We start from the raw sequence: 24106 nt of genomic DNA, 5'->3' as shown, positions 1-24106 counted from the left end.
CTTCTTATTTTGATACAACAATAAGGTGGGTCTTTTAATCAAGAAAGCAAGTAAAATTATAGTCAAATATGTACATATTACGGGTGTGAGCACCTTTTCTAAAATAATATTTTTCTGATACACAGTTAATTAAATTCTTTTCTGAAGAAACGACTGTTATGTAACAAAGCTTATGATTTTCAAATAACACTATATACATTTATACACTGTATGCGTCCGAAGCGCTATTTTGGTTACCTTGATCGGGAACGCTAGAAACAAAAATAAAAACTTGAACCAAAGACACCGATTGAACAGGTTACACTTTTGTCAATATAGATTATGAATATTCCAAAAGAAAATAATTTTATGCCAAACACTGTGTCATTTTTAAGTTACATAAAACACATCATGGAATAGAAAGTTCACATGTACTTTTGTTGTTGTCAGAGGTCAAAACGAGGTTACAAGACATATTTTTAATATTTATAAATTTTGAACTTCTTAAAAACTAAAAATCTGGGCCCAGTTTCAGGAAGCTGTCTTAGGACTAAGACATGTCTTATTATGATCTTACGACATATCTTAGTCATAAAGTGGGTTTCACAAAGTAGTCCTAAATTAGGACATCTCTTTAAGTTGGTCATAAAGTTAGGACTACACGAGAGGTGTCTTATGATGGTCTTAGAATATCTTCGTGAAACCGGCCCTTGTACTACTCCTCCCGTGCGATACTTTCTTCCATTTTATGTCAAACATGCATACTCATTTGTTGATGTGGATCATACGTGTTTTTCTTTTTTCGTTTTTTTTTTATATAGATTAGACCGTTGGTTTTTCTTTTTTGAATGTTTTTACACTAGTCATTTTTGGAGCTTTATAGTTTGGTGTGAGCCAATGCTAGATGTGTTGAAGACCGTACTTTGAATTATATGGTATACTTTTACAAAATATGACTTGGATGGAGAGTCGTCTCCTTGGCAATCATACCCAATCTTTTTATATCTTACTAATTGTTATCTTTTAAATCAATAAAAGTTTTTGTTGGTAATCTTAACGCTCAGGGTGAAATATCGCAAACAAAATGTGCATAGCGCATGAAATGAAGGATTTGTTTATTAAATATATAATGATAAAACTGTAACTGATTAGAAAAACGAACGAAGGATGGTATTATACTCCTTAAATTGACTCGCTTGAATTTTCTTAATTCGGTTTGCGACATGGAATCAAATGTTGTAGAATTTTATGTTCAAGAATATCGTCGTTCATATAATTAAATGAGTGATGAAGTTAATGGCTGGACATAGATGCATTAAGTTGCTCATGTTTGATATCAGTTCACAAGTCATGCGAGTTCAAATAACAAACGAAGTTCGGGAGTACAACTATTTCCAGCTGGCAGTACATTTGCATGCAAGAAATCACAATTAGAACCAACTGAATAACAGCTGTTTTACATATGAGATTTTATTGTATAAGGGTTTTACGATAAAATTTTTGTACTAGATATATCATTTTGTTTTAAAAATTCAATCATATTTTTTAAACGTTTTTAACGACATTAATTTACAATTATTTTAATAAATGAAATGTATTTACCGGTACACTAGGAAGTACCAAATACATTAGACAAATCAATTTCGTTCAAAGTGTTATCAATATATATATGAACAGTGGTTATATGCATAGATAGTAAAATAACAAAAATACTGGCGACTTCAAAGGGAAATTAGAATCGGAAAATCCCTTATCAAACGGCAAAATCAAAAGCTCAAGCACGTTAAATGAATGTAAACCATTGTCATATTCCCGATAGCATAGGCATTTCCTTCTGTAGAAAATAGAAGATTAAACATGGTTTTATAGGTAGGTGAACTTCTCACTTGTGTACAAGTCTGCTTTTCTTAACCAGGTAAACATTTCTACTCTTAGCAGTCAATGAAGTTATCACGTCTCTTTTATAGTTGACTGGAGTGATGAATTATCAGTTGCAAATATTACACACCTATTTAGGACTTGAACATATTGTAATGATAGATAATGATAATAATTCCCTTCTACGAATCCAATATAATAAAGAGGAATTATGGAATGACTGCCAGTTATATAACTATTAACTAGAGAAAAAAGGCAACCATACTTTAGGTCATAATAGATTTTCCCTTTGAATTTTATTTTCTCCTACATAAATGGTTTCAGTATTCTGACAGACTGTTATTTTAAGGATAAAATAACTAAAAGTATTATAAATGTATACTGGGCGAGTGGGAGTTCACCGTATTTGTTTATGCTTTCCTCCTTTAGTCCAAACAAACAACCATGATGTTTAACATCAGTGAGTATCTCATGTATTAAACAATTCTTGTTACTATTGAGCAATGCATGATAAATGAAATTATTCTTAAACTTATGTAAGCTTTATAGAAGTGTACATTAATGCACTAATCTCGTTTTACTAGTTGTAAACTGTGAGAATATTAAATTAAATTCTAGCAATCAAATATCTATAGACCAGTCAATGACAATATATTATATAACTTTTTAAATACCTGATTCATTTGTCCTTGATTGATTGAACAGCAGTAAGTAGTTTGTATCAAATAACATTTTGTATTGTATACAAATTTAAACCTAATTTTCAGAAATTCGTTTTCTACGTTTGTCTTTGATTCGGATCAACTCATCAATGATTTTACATTGTTTGAATAGTTTGTTTATAGAAATAAAAGTCTTCGTTATGCATGCAGTATTTAATTTTGTTAAATAATTTTACTCGACAATGTAAAATATATACTTTGGAAGAATAGACTCTTTAGCTGCAGTCGACGGAAATAATCAGATGCAGGTAGACAATTTATAAAATTTGTGCACTGTTTTATTTCTATAGTATTTCAATAGTTTTTTGATGTGTCAATTGGGCATGGTTCTACTGATCTCGCCATGACCATTGAACAAACTGTTTTCATATGACTTTAAATTGCACTCGTTAAATATTATATGATTACAATGTATGTACGACCCAATCTTGGGAATTTAGTGATATCTTATGATTATGGTAGAACATTATGAATAAATCAATCTGCCAATTTGTAATTTATTATCAGCGATACATAAATGAAAATAGCACTTGATGAATTTGGTGCTAAAAGAAACCCCAAAATGGAAAGTTAAGGATAAATGAATACAAATTCTACTTTGCACGCTACATGGTCATAGAGGCAGTATAAAATAATCATATGGTCAACTTTGTCAGACGGAGTAGGTATCTTTGTCTTTAATTTGTAAATGCATCTAGTTATTACCTTTTCCCATAAATGCAGACTAATACAACTGATGTCACTGTAAAATGGCCATTACTAAAAAAAATAATATGTATTATTTTCTACATTTTTATTTTTCTTGATGATTAGAAATCTCAATAATTTAAATGCAAACTACTTTCGTGTAAAAAGCACACGTACCTACATCTGGTTTTACTCTTCCTAATTATGTATGGATGTGGTCTTTTTTTTTTAAATTTCCATTGATATCGCGAGTTATGTACTAAACTATAATTACATATGCATCATACTTGTTCAATTATTTATAGATAATAATATTACTTAATTGAAGAAGATATTAGTAGTAACTCGAAAAGAAAATATAAAAAAAAGTATGCCGGGACAAGGACACCAATAAAATGTCTGCTATTTAACATGTCCTCGAATAATCACAACACTGAAATGCCTTCAAACTTGAATACACAAATATGAAGGTGGGTGTAATTGCCAATCAAACACTATTAACGAAAAACAAATGTGATGGGAAATGACCAACTACCCCTCATTTACAGGCTTCTGTCATGAGAAAACTGGTAACATGCGATCACCCTCCCTCACCTTTTATTATTTTTTACCTGGCACGAGTGTAACAGCACAACATTAGAACAATCTAGCTCATCAGATTGACATGAATCACGAAAAGAAAAATTGGAAATTGAGGCATCTAAGAGAACTCCCAGACACTGAAAGCTGGTTGAAAACATTACAATTCAATCACGTGTGTTACATTTTAACATTGCGTCGTTTGTTTTGTCTTATTTTTGAGTGTAAATTCACATTGCGATAAGACGTGTCACGGTACTTGTCTATCCCAAATTCACGCATTTGGTTTTGATGTTATATTTGTTATTCTCGGGGGATTTTTTTCTGATGCTTGGTCCGTTTCTGTGTGTGTTACATTGTAGTATTGTGTCGTTGTTCTCCTCTTATATTTAATACGTTTTTCTCAGTTTTAGTTTGTTACCCCGATTTTGTTTTTTGTCCATGGATTTATGAGTTTGAACAGCGGTATACTACTGTTGCCTTTATTTAGATTAAAATCAAACAAGACCCATCTGATTGATTGAGTGTAATATTATAAACAGTTTGAGTAAGTATAAAATTTTAGTAACTGTTTTTAACTCTATAGGAAAACATGTTTATTAATGTTTGAATTAATAGACAACACAATCCATGTTTGTACAAAAATGTACCTATAAAAAAATCAGTATTGAGAGATATTATTACCATTGAAGCATGCCATTGAAGCATAACATGATTTGAGAAACCTTGTAAACTTTTTAGCGGTATGACTGACACATTAATACTTGAACCAAGTGTCGAAAATCTAACAAGAGACCTTACTAGATTAGGGGATGATAGATATCCTAGACTGGTCCTGTCTATAATCGGTGATTCTAGCAGCTTTGTGCCCAAACCATGGCTTACACCGGTATTTCAGTTAGGATTGACGGAAACAGCAAAAGGGGCAAAAGGTATGTAGCATCACTATTCGTAAATGTATCTGTTTTTCATTAACAAATATATCATTGTAATCATTATGTCTTCTGTCAACACAAGTTTGAAAAAGAAAAATAACCTCAGTAATAAATGACCTCGGTAAGTGGTGTTTGTGTCGCTCAGTCTTAATTTGTCTATGCTGAGTTTTTGGTACTGTTGTTTGTGTTTTCATCGTCTTTAGTTTTATGCCATGACATCGTCAGTTTGTTTTCGTCTTATTAGTTAAAATACCACTTTTTAGTATCTTTTGTTTTTCTTTAAGTCATATCTTTAACGTTTAATGGAAAATTATTATTTTACAGAAAAATTGTAAATACCATCGGCATTAGGGAAAATGAATCAACGGTCGTTTACAAACCTCGAAAAAAAAAGCCGTTAATACGAAACAATTATAATATTATTTTCGTAATGTAAACTGTATACCGGTATACTCTTTATCGCCACTTTATATTCATAATAATTAAAACTTGGTTTTCATGTAGATTGCTTGGTCATATACAAAGGATCAACAGAGAAAGTGAGTAATTTAGTGTGGGAAGCTATTGATGATTTCTGTGTCTTAAAAGAAGGGGCAGATGAAAAATCAAACATCACTCTTGTTGGCCTGAGACCGAACGAACGAAACGTGCAGGACAGAGTTAACGTTGAAAATGCAGAAAGCCAAAGATCAGAGGTAAGTACGGGGGTTTTCAAGTAATGTTCGTTCGTAGTGAATCTTGTACGCTGCAATCTGTCGGCCAAATCAAAGGTGATGTTTAAACAATATTTTTCTTTGTCAACAGGTCTAAACAGCATAAGAACAACATGTAAACATCAGTAAGAAATAGGAAATGGCAGAACAGATTGATTCGAAGTAAACAAATAAATGATTATGCATAAAATCAAAAGAAACAAAGTACTTTAATTTCTGACATCAATTCCAAAGCCGAAACATTATTGAAAAGGAGATGTGTTAACAAATAAGGAGATCGGTACAAATTCACCAAAACAAATAACAAAAATATTGCAAGCACAAAAAAAAAACTGATCTGAAAGTACTCATATTTGATGTTGTCTATATTAGATTGTTTGACTGGTCAGTTTTATATAACTATTTTCTTGTATACATTTCAGTTGGTGGAAGAAAAATATTATAAGCTGAATTTTCAAAGCTCTGATGAATACAAAATATTTCATGCCGATCTGTTAGAGAGTATTGCTAAGGAGTATGTTCCATTTGTTGAACTTGGAAATGATCTGAGTATGTTTATTATCTATCATTATTAACTGATTTTAAGAACTATATTCATTAACTGTAAAACAGTTTTGTCATTATCTTTATTCCTTGTTTGCAACTACAGTTATAGATAGTAATTCTGATATCAAAATTAAAAAAAAAAACAAAAACAGGCAAAAAATTTTAGCCATATCTGGAGTAAAGTTTTATAAAATGAAGACCTTTCACTGGTTTGTATTATACGAACATACAAAAATATCCTTAGAAGGTTTGGTCAAAATTATTTATCTTAACAAATAGTTTATTCTTCTCAAAGTTTGTACTTTAACAATGAATGCTAAGTTATTTCATGATACTTAAAAGTATAATATGGGCATATGATATATATTTTGTTATTCTCTATTGTAGTCCGTAATCAAAACGACACAAAATTTATAAAACTTCCATGTTTTTTTTTTTATTATTCTTTAAAACGTTATACTGTTGTTTGTTATTTATTTGTTGATACATTAGCCCTTTTGTAATCCATCATACCGCTTTTTCGTGACTTTCCTTAAGATATTTCTTTCAAACGTTCTTTGGTAATTGTTTTCGTTGAAAGGCTACAATTTAACCCACATTTTCCTTTTGATGAACATTGAATTCGTATTTCACAGAAATAAAGATCCCGGTGTTGGTAATAGTGGCTGAAGGAGATTTATCCACATTGGATCAGGTGGTTAAGGTATTAAAACGAGGTATACCAGTCTTAGTGTTAAAAGGATCCGGTAAAGCTGCTGACCTCATTGCAGAATGTATCGACAAGTAAGAATTGAGCACCATACATCTTATTATCAGTTTTGAAAATTGACCAACACTATGATATTGATATTTAAATGATATATGAATATGGAATAACACAGTTTGCTTCAAATACTTTATCTCTTAAAGAATGAAAATTAAAAGAATACATTTGACACTAAATTTATAACAAACATAAAATTGACCACATTTTTGTTGTTGTACAACATGCGTATACATTATCTGCTTGTTGCTTGCCGCAAGAGAGCAAAACATATAAAATGTTTTGACAAGAACAATCACATTGATTGTTGTTTGCTTTGCATCAGTGTGATGCATATTTAGGCCAAGAACAGATATGTGACCATAAAACGGTGTGATACGACTTGCATTAACTATCCTATTCTGACCGGAAGTGAATTCGTATAAAGACATCGAATGCAGTCAAACAACACATGGCTTAGCTACCTAGCAATCTATTGGAAAGGCCTGAAAATTAGAGGATTTATTTTTCATTTGGTAAAAAAAACAATCATTTTGGGTCATGCTGTCAACAAGAATTTCACTGTTAACACACATCGAGACTATAACATTCCATAATGTTTGTTCATTGATTCGAGCAATGGCCGAATCAAGTTCTACAGTGTAAACCAAACAATTATAACATTTTATATAGTTACTTCTAATCTAAATGTATTGCAGCATTGATTCCATCGAGATAAGAGCACCGCTGCTTTTTGGAATCTATTTCCAAATGGATGATTTCAAAAGAGTTAAGAATTATATAAAAGAGATTGAGAAGAATAAACATTTTGTAAGTAATCTTTTGATTTACAAAAATGATTAGAGATCGAATACAATTCAGTATATTTTTGCGATCTTTTTTAAGACACCAAACATTTCTTAATATTTGACACCAACATGGAACCAAATGGATATACAAAATCAGATTTCCGATAATAACATCATCGGAAATTAACAAAAGGTACACGAATCCCTACAACTTATGCATGCAGAGATAAGAGGGAAGGAATTGTTGGTGAACACAAAATGAAAAAAACAACAAAAAGAATGAAATTTGAAAATAACTATTCCAAGTTTTGAAAAGTTTTTATCTGGCGTTTGATTTACATCATCAGTGACTGTTGTTTGGTATACTTATTTAGAATAGATGCTAAATATTGTTTTTCATTTTGTTTTCCATTGGCCTTGCATTACAAAACAAACTATTTTCATGTTGTAATATTACACTACTGTCTCAGGTTAGGATGACTGTTGGCTCCTGTTATAATGTTTAAACCTGCTGCATTTGTATGCATATCTCGTACGCCAAGAGCCTGTTTGTCAGTGTTTGTCGTTTGTTGGAGTTGTTCATAAGTGTAACTCATTATTTATATACAGTGGAGATCACTTCTAACCTCTCATCTAATCTGTAAGAATCTGTCAGGAGAACCGTTCTAGGACAGTATGTAGAACTGTCATTCTAACACCTTTTAGACAGTTCTAGCTAGAACAGTTCTAACCTAGAACTGATCTGGTCCTACATAGAACTGATTTAGACAGTTCTACCTAGAACTGATCCTGACAGTTCTACACTAGAACAGTTTTAATGTTCAGTGTGAAGCAAGACACCGTGTTCAAGGTCTTTCTTTTTTACTTTTATACATTGCGACTTGGATGGAGAGAAGTCTCATTCCCATTCACACCACATCTTCTTATTCATAGTCAATAATAACATACAATACTATATTTTGTTTAAGTTAAAACATGATATTAAGTAATAGTTATTGTATTTAATAAGAAAATTATATGTTCATTGTACTACTAAAACGAACAAAGATACCAACTAAATTAAAATTCATTAGGTGTATGTTGTGAACTGATGGTTTACTTTTCTATAGTATAAGCTTATCATTCAAGGTAAACATATTTGACTTAGACCAACAAGACGAGACAGAATTTTCGAACGTAGTTGTGACGTCGATTATAAGAGCATGGTCCCAAGGTCGTAAAAATAACGACGAAAGACCAGTGAAATCTGCTATACCAATGTCGAGAAACAGACGCTTTGCAAAAGATACACCCAATGAAGAAAACTATGAGAACTTAGGTGAATATTAACTACATGTATAACAAATATCAAGAAGAGGCAAATTGGAAGTAAAATCATGTATTCAATAAAATGTAGACAGGAACTCTACACAATAAGCATTATATTCTGTCAGTAACAGTACTGATAAAGTCATTAACATAGTTAAATTCACGTTAGTTAAATTGGAAACTTTTAAACGACTTTGGTTTATAAGATATAGTGAAGGTAAAACTATTATCTTCATAAATGTTTTTGTCTTATATCTCTAAAACTTACATAGCTTATGGCTTGGCAGTTTTGATATACTGCGGTGCTACTGTCAACGAAAAGAACGAGGATATCAAAAATAATAAATTAAAGACCATCAGACATAACCATGACAAAAAACGACACAGAAAATTTGAAAATCGTGAGTAGTTTCATACTTGATATAAGTTGCAATCATGATTTTTCGGGAATACATGTGCAGGGTATGATCAGTTGTTTGTGTCCTAACCACTTCATATCAAACTTTGACGCATGTTGGGGAATTAGTTATCAAGTTATGAGTTTGCATATTCCTTCGCGTCTCTTTTATATAATAATGATAAAACTACCCATACAAGTATTTCTTTGTAGACCAAGAGTTATACCATGATTCTGAATACGGAACTAGTCCTATACTGGTAAAATCAAATGGTTTTGCTGGTCCGAAAAGGAAATTTCCAAATAACAGCGTAAAACCAGTGTCTACAGTTACGTGTAATAACATGAATGTTACTGGTGAAGTGAAAGAGTTTATGCAGCGTTATCAAACATCCCTGACTCCAGCCTCTTTGCCATTATACTTCTACATAGCATACCAGTTCATTCAGGAAATGCCTGTCGATGATAACGACTTTAAAACAGGGGTATGAATAAAGTACCGGAGTAAATTTGAAAAAAATAGACATAAATGCCTTGAAAAAGGAAAAACATTTAAAAAAAATACGTTTTATGAATATTTGCATAATAAAAAAAAGACTATAAACATATACACAAAGGATTTATTTTCTATTTGCCAGATATAAGTTTTTGGTAAGAAAAAGTACACTGACCGTTTATATGCATCCAAACAATAAAAGTCAATTACCAAGAATCACATTACATAATGATCTTGAAAGAGTCAAAACATAATAATTTATTTTTTTCTAGAAAAAAGCATATTCTTTTATTTTTCTTGTATAATCGAACTTTTTTATTTAGATATTACTTCGAAAAATCAAATAGTTTTAATATTTCTTTAGATAACACATAACTGAACACATAACTGAATGAGTGTATTTAGTCTTTATGTGTATAATGATGTTCAGTTTTTCATACATTAGAACTTTGAGATTCTACTGAAACAAGCAATTATCGCTAACCGAGTGGACTATGTAAAGGTTTTACTTCAAGAAGAGAATGTAGAATTTGACAGACAGCAGTTTCCGTATATATATTTCCAGGTACAGAAAATTTAAGTGTAAATAATAGTTACAGGAAGTTTCAAATTGTTTGGCTGCATTATTTTTTCGTTTGAAATATGTTTCGATGGTTTAAATGGTTTGAATCAGTTTTTAAACATTAATTTATTTGAGACGTAGAATAATTTTGAAAAAAAAGTATAACAGAAAAAGCGACAAAGTTAAAACAGATTTCATTTAAATTTTACTCACCAAGTAAACATTAGATCAGTTTCTGTTTGACGGGTAAACAACGTTTTACAGTTACCGAACATTACTAAAAACCCTTAACAAACAAGATATCTCTATAAAAGAGAGGCATTTGAACCTCCCGAGTTTAAAATAAACTGACAACGTCATGGCAAAGAAACAAATGAAAAAATGACCAAACGACATTAACAGTATGCAAAAAATCGGAGGTGATCTCAGTGCTACGGAAGGATATGCAGATCCTGTTCCACTTGAGGAACGTGTTGTGTTGCTCATGTAAGAATAAAACCGGTTTTTAAATCTGTTATACGAAAAATGATTGTATTTTTATAGACTTGTATAGAAGTATTTTTGTAATTGTTTTCACTGAACAAACCTTAACATTCTCGTACACTTACGTTTTTGAATTGAACATTTTCAATACATATTTAAATAGTAATCTTTATTATCAAATTTGTATATGTTGCTATGTGTGTTACATTTAAATGTTGTGTCGTTGTTCTCCTCTTAAATTTAATGCGTTTCCCTCAGTTTAAGTTTATTTCCCTGATTTTGTTTTTTGTCCATAGATTTACGAACAGCGGAATACTACTGTTGCCTTTATATATAATAGTTTCTTGAAAAAGAATTTCGCCCTCTTTCACTTAAATAAAGTGCTGTATAACCTGCCTCATATAAGTGCATTCAAATATGTAGATTCTTCCGTACTTAATTAGGAAATTATTCAACTCCCTCGGGAAAAATCGACCTAACTATATGGTGAAATAGGGTATAGGGCTAGGTTATTCATTTTTGTCATGAGGCTCATCATGGTTTTAGATATTCAGAAAAAGAAAGTTATGCCTTGAAATATTATGAAATCTATTGAATTTGAAAAAAAGAGTCGAAACATTTCATATTATACATAAATAAAAATAAGATAAATATAAAAAATGGAGGTAAAGCTCATTGAACAGAAATTATATTAAGTGTCGACCTTTAACAACAATTGTCTGCGTTGTGTAGTAATATGAACATATGTTAGAATTTCATAATGAGTCTGATTCTGGATAACCGACACAAATCTGTGTCTGAAAGAAAACATTAGAATTTGATTTTTTTTTAATGTATATATAAATGATCTATTATTACATAGATGTGCTGACTACTGGGCTAGTGATCCGATTGGGGAGATAACCTCAACTATTAGTGATGTCATGTGTATTTATAAAATTGGTTTGCTACTATTGGGGTTAAAGTAAGATGTTGATATTCCATCGGAACATATGTTTGTTATACATTTTTTTAAATTTAAAACAACTACTTTATTATATTTTTTCTATAGACAATAGAATGTAGCTGTACTACTGATGGTGACTGTCAACATATTTGGTCTATACTGATGGTGAGTGACTATCTTTATGGATGAATGCAAACATTCACTAACTTATCATTCAAGGTTTTATCATTGCCAATCAATTGCTATGATGGCAAGTTTCAATGAGAATTATTTACAAAAAATGAACATATTAAATCCGGATAGAACAATACATGTTTTAAGTTATTATGCTAGAAATTCTGTAAAATAGAAATAGTTTGTTTTATTGTAAAATACATACAGCAACACAGATGTACAAATCCAAGCAGTATATTCAACAGCGCTAGCATGCTTTCTTTTCTAAAAGAATTGATTACATATCTAGTATTTATTTGGTTCATTGTTTAAAGGGATCGTCAACTGATGCTACATACAAGTTACTAAAAGACAGAAAAAAGATTACACTCAGAAAGAATAATGAGCAGGTTGTGAAGAATTACCAAAAGTGTATTCAGTCCGGCAGGCAGCTATGTCAAAAGTTCTTGCATTATCCACGTAGTAAGTATTATCTATTTTAAAATGATTTAAACTAACTCTGTATTTTTTGAAACAGGTAATCACTAGTCATTAGGATAAACTAATCAATAAAACCTTTATATTGAGCAATGCTAGAATAGAACCCTGTTTAAACATATCTTGTTATATTTTAGATATGATATATAACATATCGAAAAGGGGCATTTAATCTCATGTTTATATTCTGTTCAGACATCCACCTCGTATTGATCATATAGCATAATTGATTTTTGAAAACCCTTGATGTATTATAAATTATACAACATAAGTATATATACGATTTAAAAACATAACAAAACAATGTATCATGTATCTACACGAATAAATATATATCATGATACAACTCTGTTGTCATAAATAAATTATTCGAAAACAAATCCGGTAACAAACTAAAACCAAAAAAATTAAAACAACTTCAAGAAAAAACAACAGTATAACAGAAATATTGCACTGCTAAAACAAACGCCAACATACATAGAAACGGACTATTTGATAACAACTGCCATATTCGTGATTTGATACATGACATTTTAAGGGAAAAAATTATGAGTTGAACCTGGTTTTATAGCTAGCCAAATCTCCCGCTTATACTGCAATGTTAATAATACTGCTAAAATGACAACTTAACGTGACATAATTAAAGTATAAATATACAAAAGAACACTCAGGACAGATCAATACATAAAAAATAATATAATAGTGCATATTACAACATGTAAATTACAGAATATTAACGGACACCTTCCGAATACAGTACACCACAATATAATTATTACATGTACATGTAAAAGAATGATTACATTTTGTTGATGTGCTAAATCAGTCAACAAAATAATGTTGGTGCTCTTTTGATTTTATTTTCACTGTTGAAACAGTTGTTCGGCTGTTTTCTACTCTATGGTCAGGTTGTTGTCGCTTTGACACATTCCCCATTTCCATTGTCAATTTTATTCTTTTCAATAAAAGAGCAAATGCGAAACCCATATACAGATTATTATAAAGATTAAAGATCACATGAACACGAATTCAAATAATAAACTATTGACTTTCAAGCGAAATATTCATTAGGTATGACCGGTAAAAGCGAATTATGCAAAGTTTTTTTTTTTTATTATCAGGATTTTACAGCAAAAAAGAACTCAGGGTTGACAAGGATAATGCAGAAACACAGAGAAAAGAAATTTATCAAGATCTGCTTATATGGGCATTGTTTGCAAATAGACAAGAATTAGCTACTATATTCTGGGTCAAATGCAATAATCAGTTGTGTAAGAATTTCCTTTTTTCCCTTCTATAATATATACTATATTGAAAATGACCATCTAATTAAACCGGAGACAGAGATGAGCTTTATTTATTTAATTTTTTTTTACATTTTCCTGAGATCAACGAACAGTTTATGTATTGTTTTTATTTAACACACATAAGACATTATTTCTAACATTGAAATTAAGAAGATATATTTTGAAAGTGATAAGATGTTACAATAAAAATGTGGACACAACATTATCTGCAAATTCTAGCTGTCAAAGTCATTTTCAAAAATACAAAACGTGGGAAAGAACCGTAACAAAACATATTCAAAAGCAAAAAAGAAAACCTAACAACGAATCAAGACTGGCAATTATTTTTCGAATTTATTTATCGACTGTTGGTTATGAGCTTGAAATATTTTGTTGCTCATAAGGAAATTCGTATGGCTTCATAAAATTTGATATACCGTATTGTTTATTCAGCAAACTCTGATGAATGTAAAAACATTAACAAATAGCATCAACTCTAAGTTTTAAAAAAAATGCCGAATTCCGAGAAATATTCAAAACGGAAAGTCCCCAATCAAATGACAAAATCAAAAGCTCAAACACATCAAACGAATGAATTACAACTGTCATATTCATAACTTGGAACAGACAAATTGTTATGTAGAAAATGGTTGATTAAGGCGGTAAGGGTGTTTTTTGCCATCTTATATTGTAAATAACAGAGAACCTTCGGACCTAAGGTCCATATATTTTATGAGAAATGCAGATAACTTATGTGAACAAACTTTTAAGATTTTAACATTATTACATGCGCAAATTGTTTCTGTTTGATTTTTGATTTTCTAATTTTTATTAGCATTTCAGGGAAAATAGTGCATTTTCTAAAGGAATCTACATGAAATTTTGCTATTTTGGATTTCATCCGGAAAGAACGTACGGTGGCCATATCTTTTATTTTGAAAGCATTTTCTAACTTCCCGTATTTCATTTTACATTTCTATCATTTAGTTTAGCTTCTAATCATATAAAGATGCTTTTTCCTGTATAATCCATACATAATGTGTCATTTTGTCACAACCTGGAACTTGAGAAAATGCAGTGACCTTTGATTTATTTATTTTTTTTACATTTTTGAACAAATCGCAATATATACTACGTTTTGGCAAAGTATGAACATATTTTATCATTTTAAATTATATTCCCATACCATCTGAAACCTGGTTCAATAGCTAGCTAAACATATCACTTGTACGACAGGCGAACAAAAAAAAATTCTAAGCAGAAAAAACATAAAGTAAATATTAAAACTTTTGTGTTTACTTAATACGAGTAATCCGCAACATGTATAAAGGTGTGTTGCCGAATTGTCCTTTTGGTTCAATGAACAAAAAAAAATCACTGAGTATATGTTATGCATGTATAATTTTAAAAAAGCTGATATATTTATTCTGCAGTAACTGCTATTTTCGCAAGCTGTGTATTGAAGAGAATGGCTGAAAAAGCAAAGAGTGGAAAAGATCAGTTCTTACATGATTCAATTAAAGGACATTCCAGGTAAAATTACAATATATGCTTATAGATATGATATGAATGCCATTGATACAATAATCCAACACAGTCCATATGCCGTGGGTGGATGTCAGCAACCATGAGTAGTGTTCATGCCATATATTCAGCTATTAAAAGACACGACATGACAAATTACGAAACAATTCAAACGCGAGAACCAATGACCTGATTATGGTTAAAAAAACAAAATGGCGAAAGACGGATATAAATGACAATTTACAACCACTGAATTACAGGCTACTAACTAGGAAGGGATTTTAACTTCTAAAATTTCTTAAAGACGGATATAGGTATAATCCCACCATTGAATTTCCCCAATTGGTGTCTCTTAAATTTTAAATTTTCAAAAAAATGTGACGAATTTTTCTTTGTTTCAAATAAAGAAATACTTGGCATGAGTAAAGTTTGATCCTGTCCAATACTATAAATAAAATTTCACATAACATTTCATTGCATGTAAGAAAATAAACATCCCTTCAAGTTAACCAATCAAATTTTCACCCCTTTCGTTCCTGTCTACAAGTTTAATTAAGTAACCATGTAACCTCAAGTTTACAAAATATTCTACAGGAAAACAAAAACAAAAACAAAAATGCTTTGAAACACCCAAGATATATATTTATGACTCTTACTTTTTTACTGCAATAAAATGCATGATTTATTTCCTGCAACTTTCAAATTCAAGGGAAGTTTTTTTTTCGACCCTTTCTCATATGCGTACTATGATTTGGTGGTATTACACCTAAAGGAGCTATATTAACGAACATTTTTACAACAGTTAATGGGAGTGATGCATACACAAAATAATATACTAATTTTGTCGATGCATAAGGGTTCGATTTGTATTTCATGCTCTTTTTGTTGGGATTTCGTCTGTTGCTTGAAATATTTAACTGAATATACGAGTTTTGAACATCGGTAAACTGCTGTTACCCTTACGTTAAAACTTCTAATCCCTTTTTTTGTGTTTTGTTTACGAGTCCTTATTGTTCCATCTATAGTTTTAACTACATGTACTTGTCTTTTGTACCTATCTCTTTTGACTATGATCTTGTTTGTTTTTCTTTATCCTTTTATCATGGTATCTTAAATACAAGACTTTATTTGTGGTTATTTTCAATAAACGTATTTTATGTTGAGGCACACATTTATGTTAAAAATATGAATTTAGAATTCGTGTCGTTATAAATAACAAGTAACAATCTTACATTGCTTATTGAAAATATGAACATTAAGTTTAAAGTGACTTAAACATTTTAAACAACTATTGTATTATTATGAAATATAACTTATGCTACACATGTCACTATAATAAATTATCTACTTGCTTACTTATTTAATTGCTTATAAGAAACGCATGACATTATTGTAATGCGCATATCCTTGTTTTAATTGGAACGTCGTTTACATACATTAGAACATGCTATAATTTTTCAGATATCAATGTTGTAGTGTGATTTGACATGTAATATTATGTAATATTTTGTAGACGTTTAAGATATTCAAATAATAATAAAAGCCATAATTATATTTAGAATTTTTGAAAACCGTGCTATTGACCTACAAAGAAAACTCTATGAGGAGGAACCACAAGTAGCGATGGATCTGATTTTAACGGAACAAACTGTATGGAATATAAAAGTCAGTCCATTAGAGTGTGCTTTTGATAACGCCATGCTTGACTTTATTGCATACAGCTGTGCACAAAGACGTCTTAACAAAATATGGTACCGTGAAATAGGTGCAAATCTTGAAGATTTCTGGTTGGTAAGTGAATATTATTTTATAGGTTATTGAACTTATATTACAACAAGTTTGGGCTTGAAATGTAGTTTTCGGTTGTTCTTTGGATAAGATTGTGGGTTTGATGTAAATAAATATATAATGTATTTAGTTACCTAGTCATTTCTGAAAAATGTTGTATCATTGCTGATGATGTTTAAGCAGATATTGATATAATAATTCTAAATTCGAATATAAATCAGTGGCTGTATAAATGTACTTGATTTTCATTATATTCGTTAACTAGTATAAATAGATAAAAAAATGTATTCCCTTATTTTACTGTATAAAAGTGTCCTTTGAAATTTCAAATTTATAAGTGTGAATAAATTTTTAAAATGTGTTACGCGTCTCAATACACAAAACAGCTGTATGTATTTGTTTAATTTTATTATTTTCTATATACATTTATGATGTTAGTTTCTCGTTTGATTGTTTTACATTTGTCTTGTTTGAGCTTTTATGCCTTGCTCATTGTTGAAGTCAAAATGTTGACCTTTATTGGGAATCATACGATATTTTTCCCCATATATTGAAAATTCAACAGGACAACTCTCAGTTAAAATGTAAAAACGGGCTTAAAATATTTTTTTTATTAAATACCACTGTCACGCTATAGTCTGAAAGAATATATTTCCTGTGTTCAATCAGAAAGAACACATTTCATATAAAATAGATTGTTCCAAACCAGACGGTCACATCCAGCAGTTACTTAAGACGTGATACGAATGGTTAAAATTTTCCTTTTCTTTATAATTGACTTTAATTTGTTCGTTTCTTGCATATGTTATATATTTTACAGTTCTTTTAATGTTTAATGCGACGTACAGTTTCTGTCTCAAACAATATTCGAATCATCGTTATATTTCTTTAATGCGCCGATATCCTACAATATTATTTGATGACACACATGACTTGCTTTGTCCACAGGGTAGTCCGATACTACAGATACCCCTGTATTCCAGTCTCTTTTCCACACCTTGGTGACTCTGCTTACATATCATGTAAGTAGCACAATCTTTTCATTGAATCAATCGTTTTACACATGATGAACTTGACATTTTTTTATTTATGTTTTTAGAACGGATTCTTCTGTTATTGCCAATACTATAGAAGAGTTAAGACCAGCAACATACGGTTTTTTAGATTTGTTTCTGCCCCACTTACCCGGTTTTTAATAAACTATGTAAGTAATATTTGAAAATACAAGGATATATAATTACAAACATATATAAGTTTAACTATGTCCAATAGAGTATAGTCTTAGTTCTTATGAATTTTTAAAACTTCATCAGTTGAGAAAGAAGTAAAGGCAACAATAGTATACCGGTGTTCATAAGTTATAAAATGGATTGAGAGAAAACAAATCCGGCTTACAAACTAAAACCGAGGGAAACACATCAACCACAAGAGGAAAACAAGAGAAACAACGAAGTGCAACACAATATAACAGCTGCCATTTTCCTGACTTGGTACAAGACATTTTAAGAACAATGGTTGGTTGAACCTGGTTATGTGGCGCTTAATGAAAATGTAAAATATACCGCTAAAATGACAACATTACATGACAGGAATACAGTACAAATAGATGCAAAAACTTTCAGGACAGAGAAATACATACATAAATAATATGAGAGTACATTTCTGCATGTTAACCACAGAATAACAACGAATACGTAAAATAATTTAGGACAGTACACAAAAAAAACCCAGCATTGTAGAATTACAAACTATCCACCACGCGAATGCATCAACGCCACAAAAGTGAGGTCACATGTGAATTTCTAAAAATTGGATATTAAGCTTGGTTTCTTGAAGTAAAAATGAAACAAGCATATTTGATGAATAAACATATAATGTCGCTAAAATAAATTAAATACAGTTCAAGATTAGTTTTGTATTAATGTTAATTGATGTATTTTATAACATTTACAATAATATTGATATAGAACTGTATTAGTAATTAGATAATCAATTTTATTATCTAGCTATGTCGGTATTTCTTCTAAAAACAAAATCGTGTACATATAAGTTCTTTAAACTAAAATCATATAAATGAACTGTGGGATTAATTATCTTTACTTTTACATACGAATAGAAAACAAACAATATAATAACAACTATAATCGATGAGACATATAATAATACCTATACCATATCTATAATATATACCATGAATGTTGAATTGCCAAATACCGTGACACGTATTATAGCAATGCAATTTCACACTCAGCAAAACAGTCATTCTCGGAAATAGGTCACGTTCGGTACTTAAAAGACCAGTCGACGTAAATGATATACTACGATCTAAGACGTGGTAAAACTATCCTTATTTATTAGTAGTTTTAACACGGACACATCGTATCACTACAAAAGTCAAAAAGTCTGAAAAGACCAGTTTTTGTCTGAATTTGCATGAATTTTTACTCGACATTCTTGATTTGTCTTAATAATTTAAAAAAAATCTTGACATTGTATGAATTTGTCTCATAAGGTTCTTGATTTTTCTTGACAGTATGAACATTGTCTTAAAATTTCTCGACACTTCCTGTATCATCTGATAAGAGTCTGGATTAGTCTCGACCAATTCTTGACTGTCTTAAATTTGTCTCGATCTGTCTTGACATATTCTTGACATTCTTAATAACGTCTCGATCTGTCTTGACACATTCTTGACATTCTTAATAATGTCTGAATATGTCTTGACATATTCTTGACATTCTAAATAATGTCTGAATATGTCCCGAGACATTCTTGACAGTCTTAAATATGTCTTGACACTATCTCAACAGTATAAATTTCGCCTAAAAATGTGAACAGACTTATTCTGCACTGTTTGTGACATTCTTTTGCTGTTATATACTTATTATGGCTAAACTAAACTTTGAAGAATCAAGGATTAATTTTGTGTAGTAAGATACCCTTTTGGTGCAACTTAGTTGGAATACCCTGAATAATCCCCCATGTACTTTGATTTTGATTAATTTTTATTAAACGTTTAATTAATTGTTTTCACTTGGAATATACGTTGAAGTTGCTGACAAACAGCATTTAGATTTTTGCCATTCGTAAAACTACTAAAATAGGTGTCTATAAGGCAGTTTTAAAATGTGACCATGCGTCTCTTTTGGACCCCAAAATTCATCTTTTGGGTTTGTGTGGCTGAAATAAGAGGAGGGGGGGGGGTCGTGAAGGTCAAAGACTTAGTTCCCATCTTGATTCAAAAACCTTGTTCATTTTTTAGGACAACCAAAAAAACATTTTTTATTTCAATTTGAGTGTTGAATTTTATAAATTTTTAACAAAAATAAATATTTTTGATAACTGACCTTCCGAAAAAGAAAAAAATGTTAAGATCTATATCATGCATGTCTGTTTGGGATCCATTTCATAAGACCAATGATTTCTATAGAAAATGGACCCATTATAAATACATTTTTTATCTCCTGGGGTAGATAATACTTTTCTTTTAATCTTTGGGAAATATTCAATTTTCAATTCATTTTTCATGAACAAACTTTTTAAATTGTAGTGGCATGGTCGGCCAATTGATAATTTGTATGGCTTATTACAGGTAAAGCAGTAATTTCTATTTGACAGTTGCGTGTATTCTGGGGGTGTGGAATATCTTAATTTTATGGGGAACATCCTGTCCATGTGTAATACTTAAAATATATTCCAACAGATGACATTACACATTTTTCTTCTGTTAAATGAATGATTTGTATATCATCATAATTTGCTATAAATATATAAATAAACCACATTTTGGTACAATAATTTTTTACCATATAAACATTTAATATTATGAATGTAGAATGAAATATGTCTACAGTATGATTGGTTGTAATCATTTAATTTATAAAATTTAGGAATCAAAATTTGTAATTATTTAAAAACTCAATTTTAAATTGTTTTATATCAACACATCCAAATTTAAATTATTTTAAACATTAGATTTAAACTCAGAACTGTCAAGTAAATTTAAGACACAATTCAAAATGTTCAGAATATGTCAAGACATACTGAGAAAAAATAAGAATGTCGAGAACATGTTCAGAAATTTCAAGACAGTATTAAAATGTCAAGAATTTGTCAAGAAATTTTAAGACCATATTCAGAATGTCAAGAATATGTCAAGTAATTTTCATACAAACTTGATATAAATGAGAATTTGTCAAGAAAAATTAAGACACAAGTCATACTTTTGGAGAATGTCGAGTAAAAGTTCATGCAAATCAAGACAAAAACTGGTCTTTTCAGACTTTTAGACTTGACTTTTGTAGTGTATGGATCAACCAATTTGTGATGGTGTCCATGAAATTTAGGAAATGTCATTTTTAATCTTTCCCCCTCATAAATTTGTCGGAGCACAGTCCTGTATATGAAGTCCGCATAGTGGGAAGATGCACGAGCATAACGTATCAACTGAGATATGTAAACATCATACGATGGGACAGAGGTTATGTAACTGTTGAGAAATGGGAAATTGATAATTGAGAAGTTGAAATCGTCCCGTTGGTCATACATTTTAGTGTGAAGTCGTGAAGAAAATATGGAAAACGCATCAGTGTATAATAAACAAAAATCAGAATGACGAAAATAAAGTTTATATATTGTATACGTAACCACTGAAATTCAAAGAATTCATTTACGAAATACTTAAGCTGTTTTCCTGAAACCTTACTTCTACTTAATCTTATCATGGTACCTCACATTTCTCTGCGTTTCAGATATTTTTTATTGCTGCAATGGTATGTTATAGTGCATTCCTGCTAACACAATTATCAGTTTATGAGAACATTGGTTCCGTTGGAGTTTATGAGTGGTTGGTTTACATATGGTTACTAGGGGATATTCTGGAGGAATATAGAGGAGTAAGTTCCACTTCTGTTGCTAAAACGTAATTCTCAGAAAGTAATTTGTGTTATTGGTAAAATTTGCGGATATTAGTTGATTATTGAAATTTGATGAATAAATTTTATAATGTTTGTTTGGATAAAGTGTAATAATTTGTGATATATTTTTTGAATGCGTGTTAGCTCACTTTTTTATGTAAATCGTTTTGCCTGAACATAAAGTTAATGTACTGTAAATCAGTCCCTTTTTTAAAATTATTTTCAATTAAGTGATAGTTCCTACCAATATCTATTAAAGATTTTACCTTGGAATAATGAAGTCATCAAAAGCAGATTTGCTAAAGAGGAGGAGAAAGACAAGCCATTAAGTCTGTCCATAAAATACAGGATAAAAAGATATTTTTACGACTTTTGGAATTCTCTTGACTTCATCTCGTACTGGATAACAATTGCAGCCATGATAGTTCGGTTCTTTGATGATGACGATACAAATGGTGCTTTAGCTAGACGATTTTACAGTCTCAGTTTATTTACCGTTTACATGAGATTTCTACATTCAATTTTGATGTCTAGAAAATTAGGACCAAAGATAATCATGATCAAGGAAATGGTAGGTTTTATGAACTCTACTTTTAAACCGTTTGAAAGCGTGGTATATAAAGGTTTAAAGGAAGAAGATCGAATTTAAATGATTAAAATTAATGAAAGAAATACTTACCATAATAGAAAATGAAAAATCAGGTCATGCACAACAACAAAAAACATAAAGAGATAAGGAACAGCGCTGCAATTGCTGCTCTTCATCTCAAAGTCACAGGGAGCACTACATATGGAACGAAACCTCTCACTTCACTGCATTCGTTTTTTTTTCATCATCCACTTAAGTTAATATTTCTTTATTATATATTGTAGCAGGATTGTTTTTTTTTTCAAGTCTATATATATTGATAAAACGTAAAATAACAAAAATATCGATCTCCGAGGAAAATTCAAAATCGAAGTCCATTGTTAAATGTCGAAAATCAAAAGCTCAAACACATCAAACAAATGGTTAACAACTGTCACATTCTTGATTTTGTACAGGTATTTTCTTGAGTAGAAAATGGTGGATTCAACCTGATTTAATAGATAGCTAAGCCTATCACTTGTATGACAGTCCCATTCTTCCAGTAAACTTAATTTTGACAGACTTCTCATTTTTTGTGATCGTGTTCTTGTTAGAATAAGAGACGTTTGTCACTGACCATCTAGTTTAATTTCGGGTCAGAGGAATAAAATTTGAATAGTTATTTCGATTGATTAATAGATGGTTGTGTAAAGGTGGCTCTTTCGAACTAAAACAAATCTTTTTGCTTGGACAAGGTGTACTTCTCTTTTCTCTGTTTACTTTAGAGCCAAATATTTTGTCAATCTTTAGAATTGTTGATTAAATATTGTCCATTACACAAGTATTTCGATCTAGGCAGACTAGAAAATCATTTGATTAAAATCAAAAATTTATTAAGGGTTACAAACTATAAGATTTTATTATGGTAATTCGGAATGTCGATTTTTATTCACCGCAATGTGCAATAACTTTTAAACTCTAAATTAAAAAAAAAAAACGTTAATGATATTCCACGACGTGTCCGCGGTTGTGTCCTCTAATCCGGTGAGACGGTACTCCGATATTTCAAAACTAATATTTAGACAGCTAGATTCCTATGTTTATCAAATTTAGTATGATTAAAGTTTATTATTACATTTATGTACTTCTTGGTACTTTATGCGAATAAAAAAAAAACACCAATTGATAAAACTGTTTGAAAAAAAATTTAGAATGCTTTAGTCATTCAATTTTTTTTCTCTCAGATATACGATACATTTTAGATGATGATTTTTTGCAATTTTATTGATGCCTTCAAACATTCATTGATGCAGTTGCCTTTCTGATCATAAATATTGTCTTTTTCATTTCAACCGCCTTCGATGATGTTCCTCTCAGTATACAAATTACAAACTTGTGTTGTGTTGACCATATATAATTTGGTTGTTAGTCTAGTCATTTACTTGTCTCATTGATACTTACAAAGTACCCACATCCTATTTTACTCATTATCAAGAATCCAAATGCTTTGCACTTGTTGGTAATTACGATTTTATATGACATTTCGTTTTTGCATTTTGGACTAAAAAAAAATTGCTAAAATGTATAGAGT

The 24106-nt window shown here is 30.4% G+C and overlaps 1 protein-coding gene across 2 annotated transcripts in view; it reads left to right on the top strand.

The window, feature by feature from the left end:
- The first annotated feature begins 2674 nt into the window (after positions 1-2674).
- Positions 2675-24106, top strand: part of LOC143071812 (transient receptor potential cation channel subfamily M member 2-like) — a 29220-nt gene continuing 7788 nt past the window's right edge. Inside the window, exons 1-17 of one of the 2 annotated variants that reach the window (XM_076246411.1) lie at positions 2675-2827; positions 4587-4777; positions 5285-5475; positions 5916-6042; positions 6675-6822; positions 7501-7612; positions 8719-8908; positions 9509-9780; positions 10237-10356; positions 11888-11947; positions 12271-12418; positions 13555-13704; positions 15153-15252; positions 16803-17034; positions 18131-18235; positions 21783-21926; positions 22207-22518. In XM_076246411.1, the coding sequence (XP_076102526.1) occupies positions 4591-4777; positions 5285-5475; positions 5916-6042; positions 6675-6822; positions 7501-7612; positions 8719-8908; positions 9509-9780; positions 10237-10356; positions 11888-11947; positions 12271-12418; positions 13555-13704; positions 15153-15252; positions 16803-17034; positions 18131-18235; positions 21783-21926; positions 22207-22518 (2598 nt within the window). In that variant the 5' untranslated portion in view covers positions 2675-2827; positions 4587-4590. The remainder of the gene's footprint in view (positions 2828-4586; positions 4778-5284; positions 5476-5915; positions 6043-6674; positions 6823-7500; positions 7613-8718; positions 8909-9508; positions 9781-10236; positions 10357-11887; positions 11948-12270; positions 12419-13554; positions 13705-15152; positions 15253-16802; positions 17035-18130; positions 18236-21782; positions 21927-22206; positions 22519-24106) is intronic. The other variant, XM_076246412.1, reaches the window with a different exon arrangement.

This window comes from Mytilus galloprovincialis, chromosome 4 (genome assembly GCF_965363235.1).
Source record: "Mytilus galloprovincialis chromosome 4, xbMytGall1.hap1.1, whole genome shotgun sequence".
NCBI classification, from domain to species: domain Eukaryota; kingdom Metazoa; phylum Mollusca; class Bivalvia; order Mytilida; family Mytilidae; genus Mytilus; species Mytilus galloprovincialis.
The sequence above is the reverse complement of the archived record's forward strand: the minus strand, read 5'-3'. Positions and strand labels throughout refer to the sequence as shown.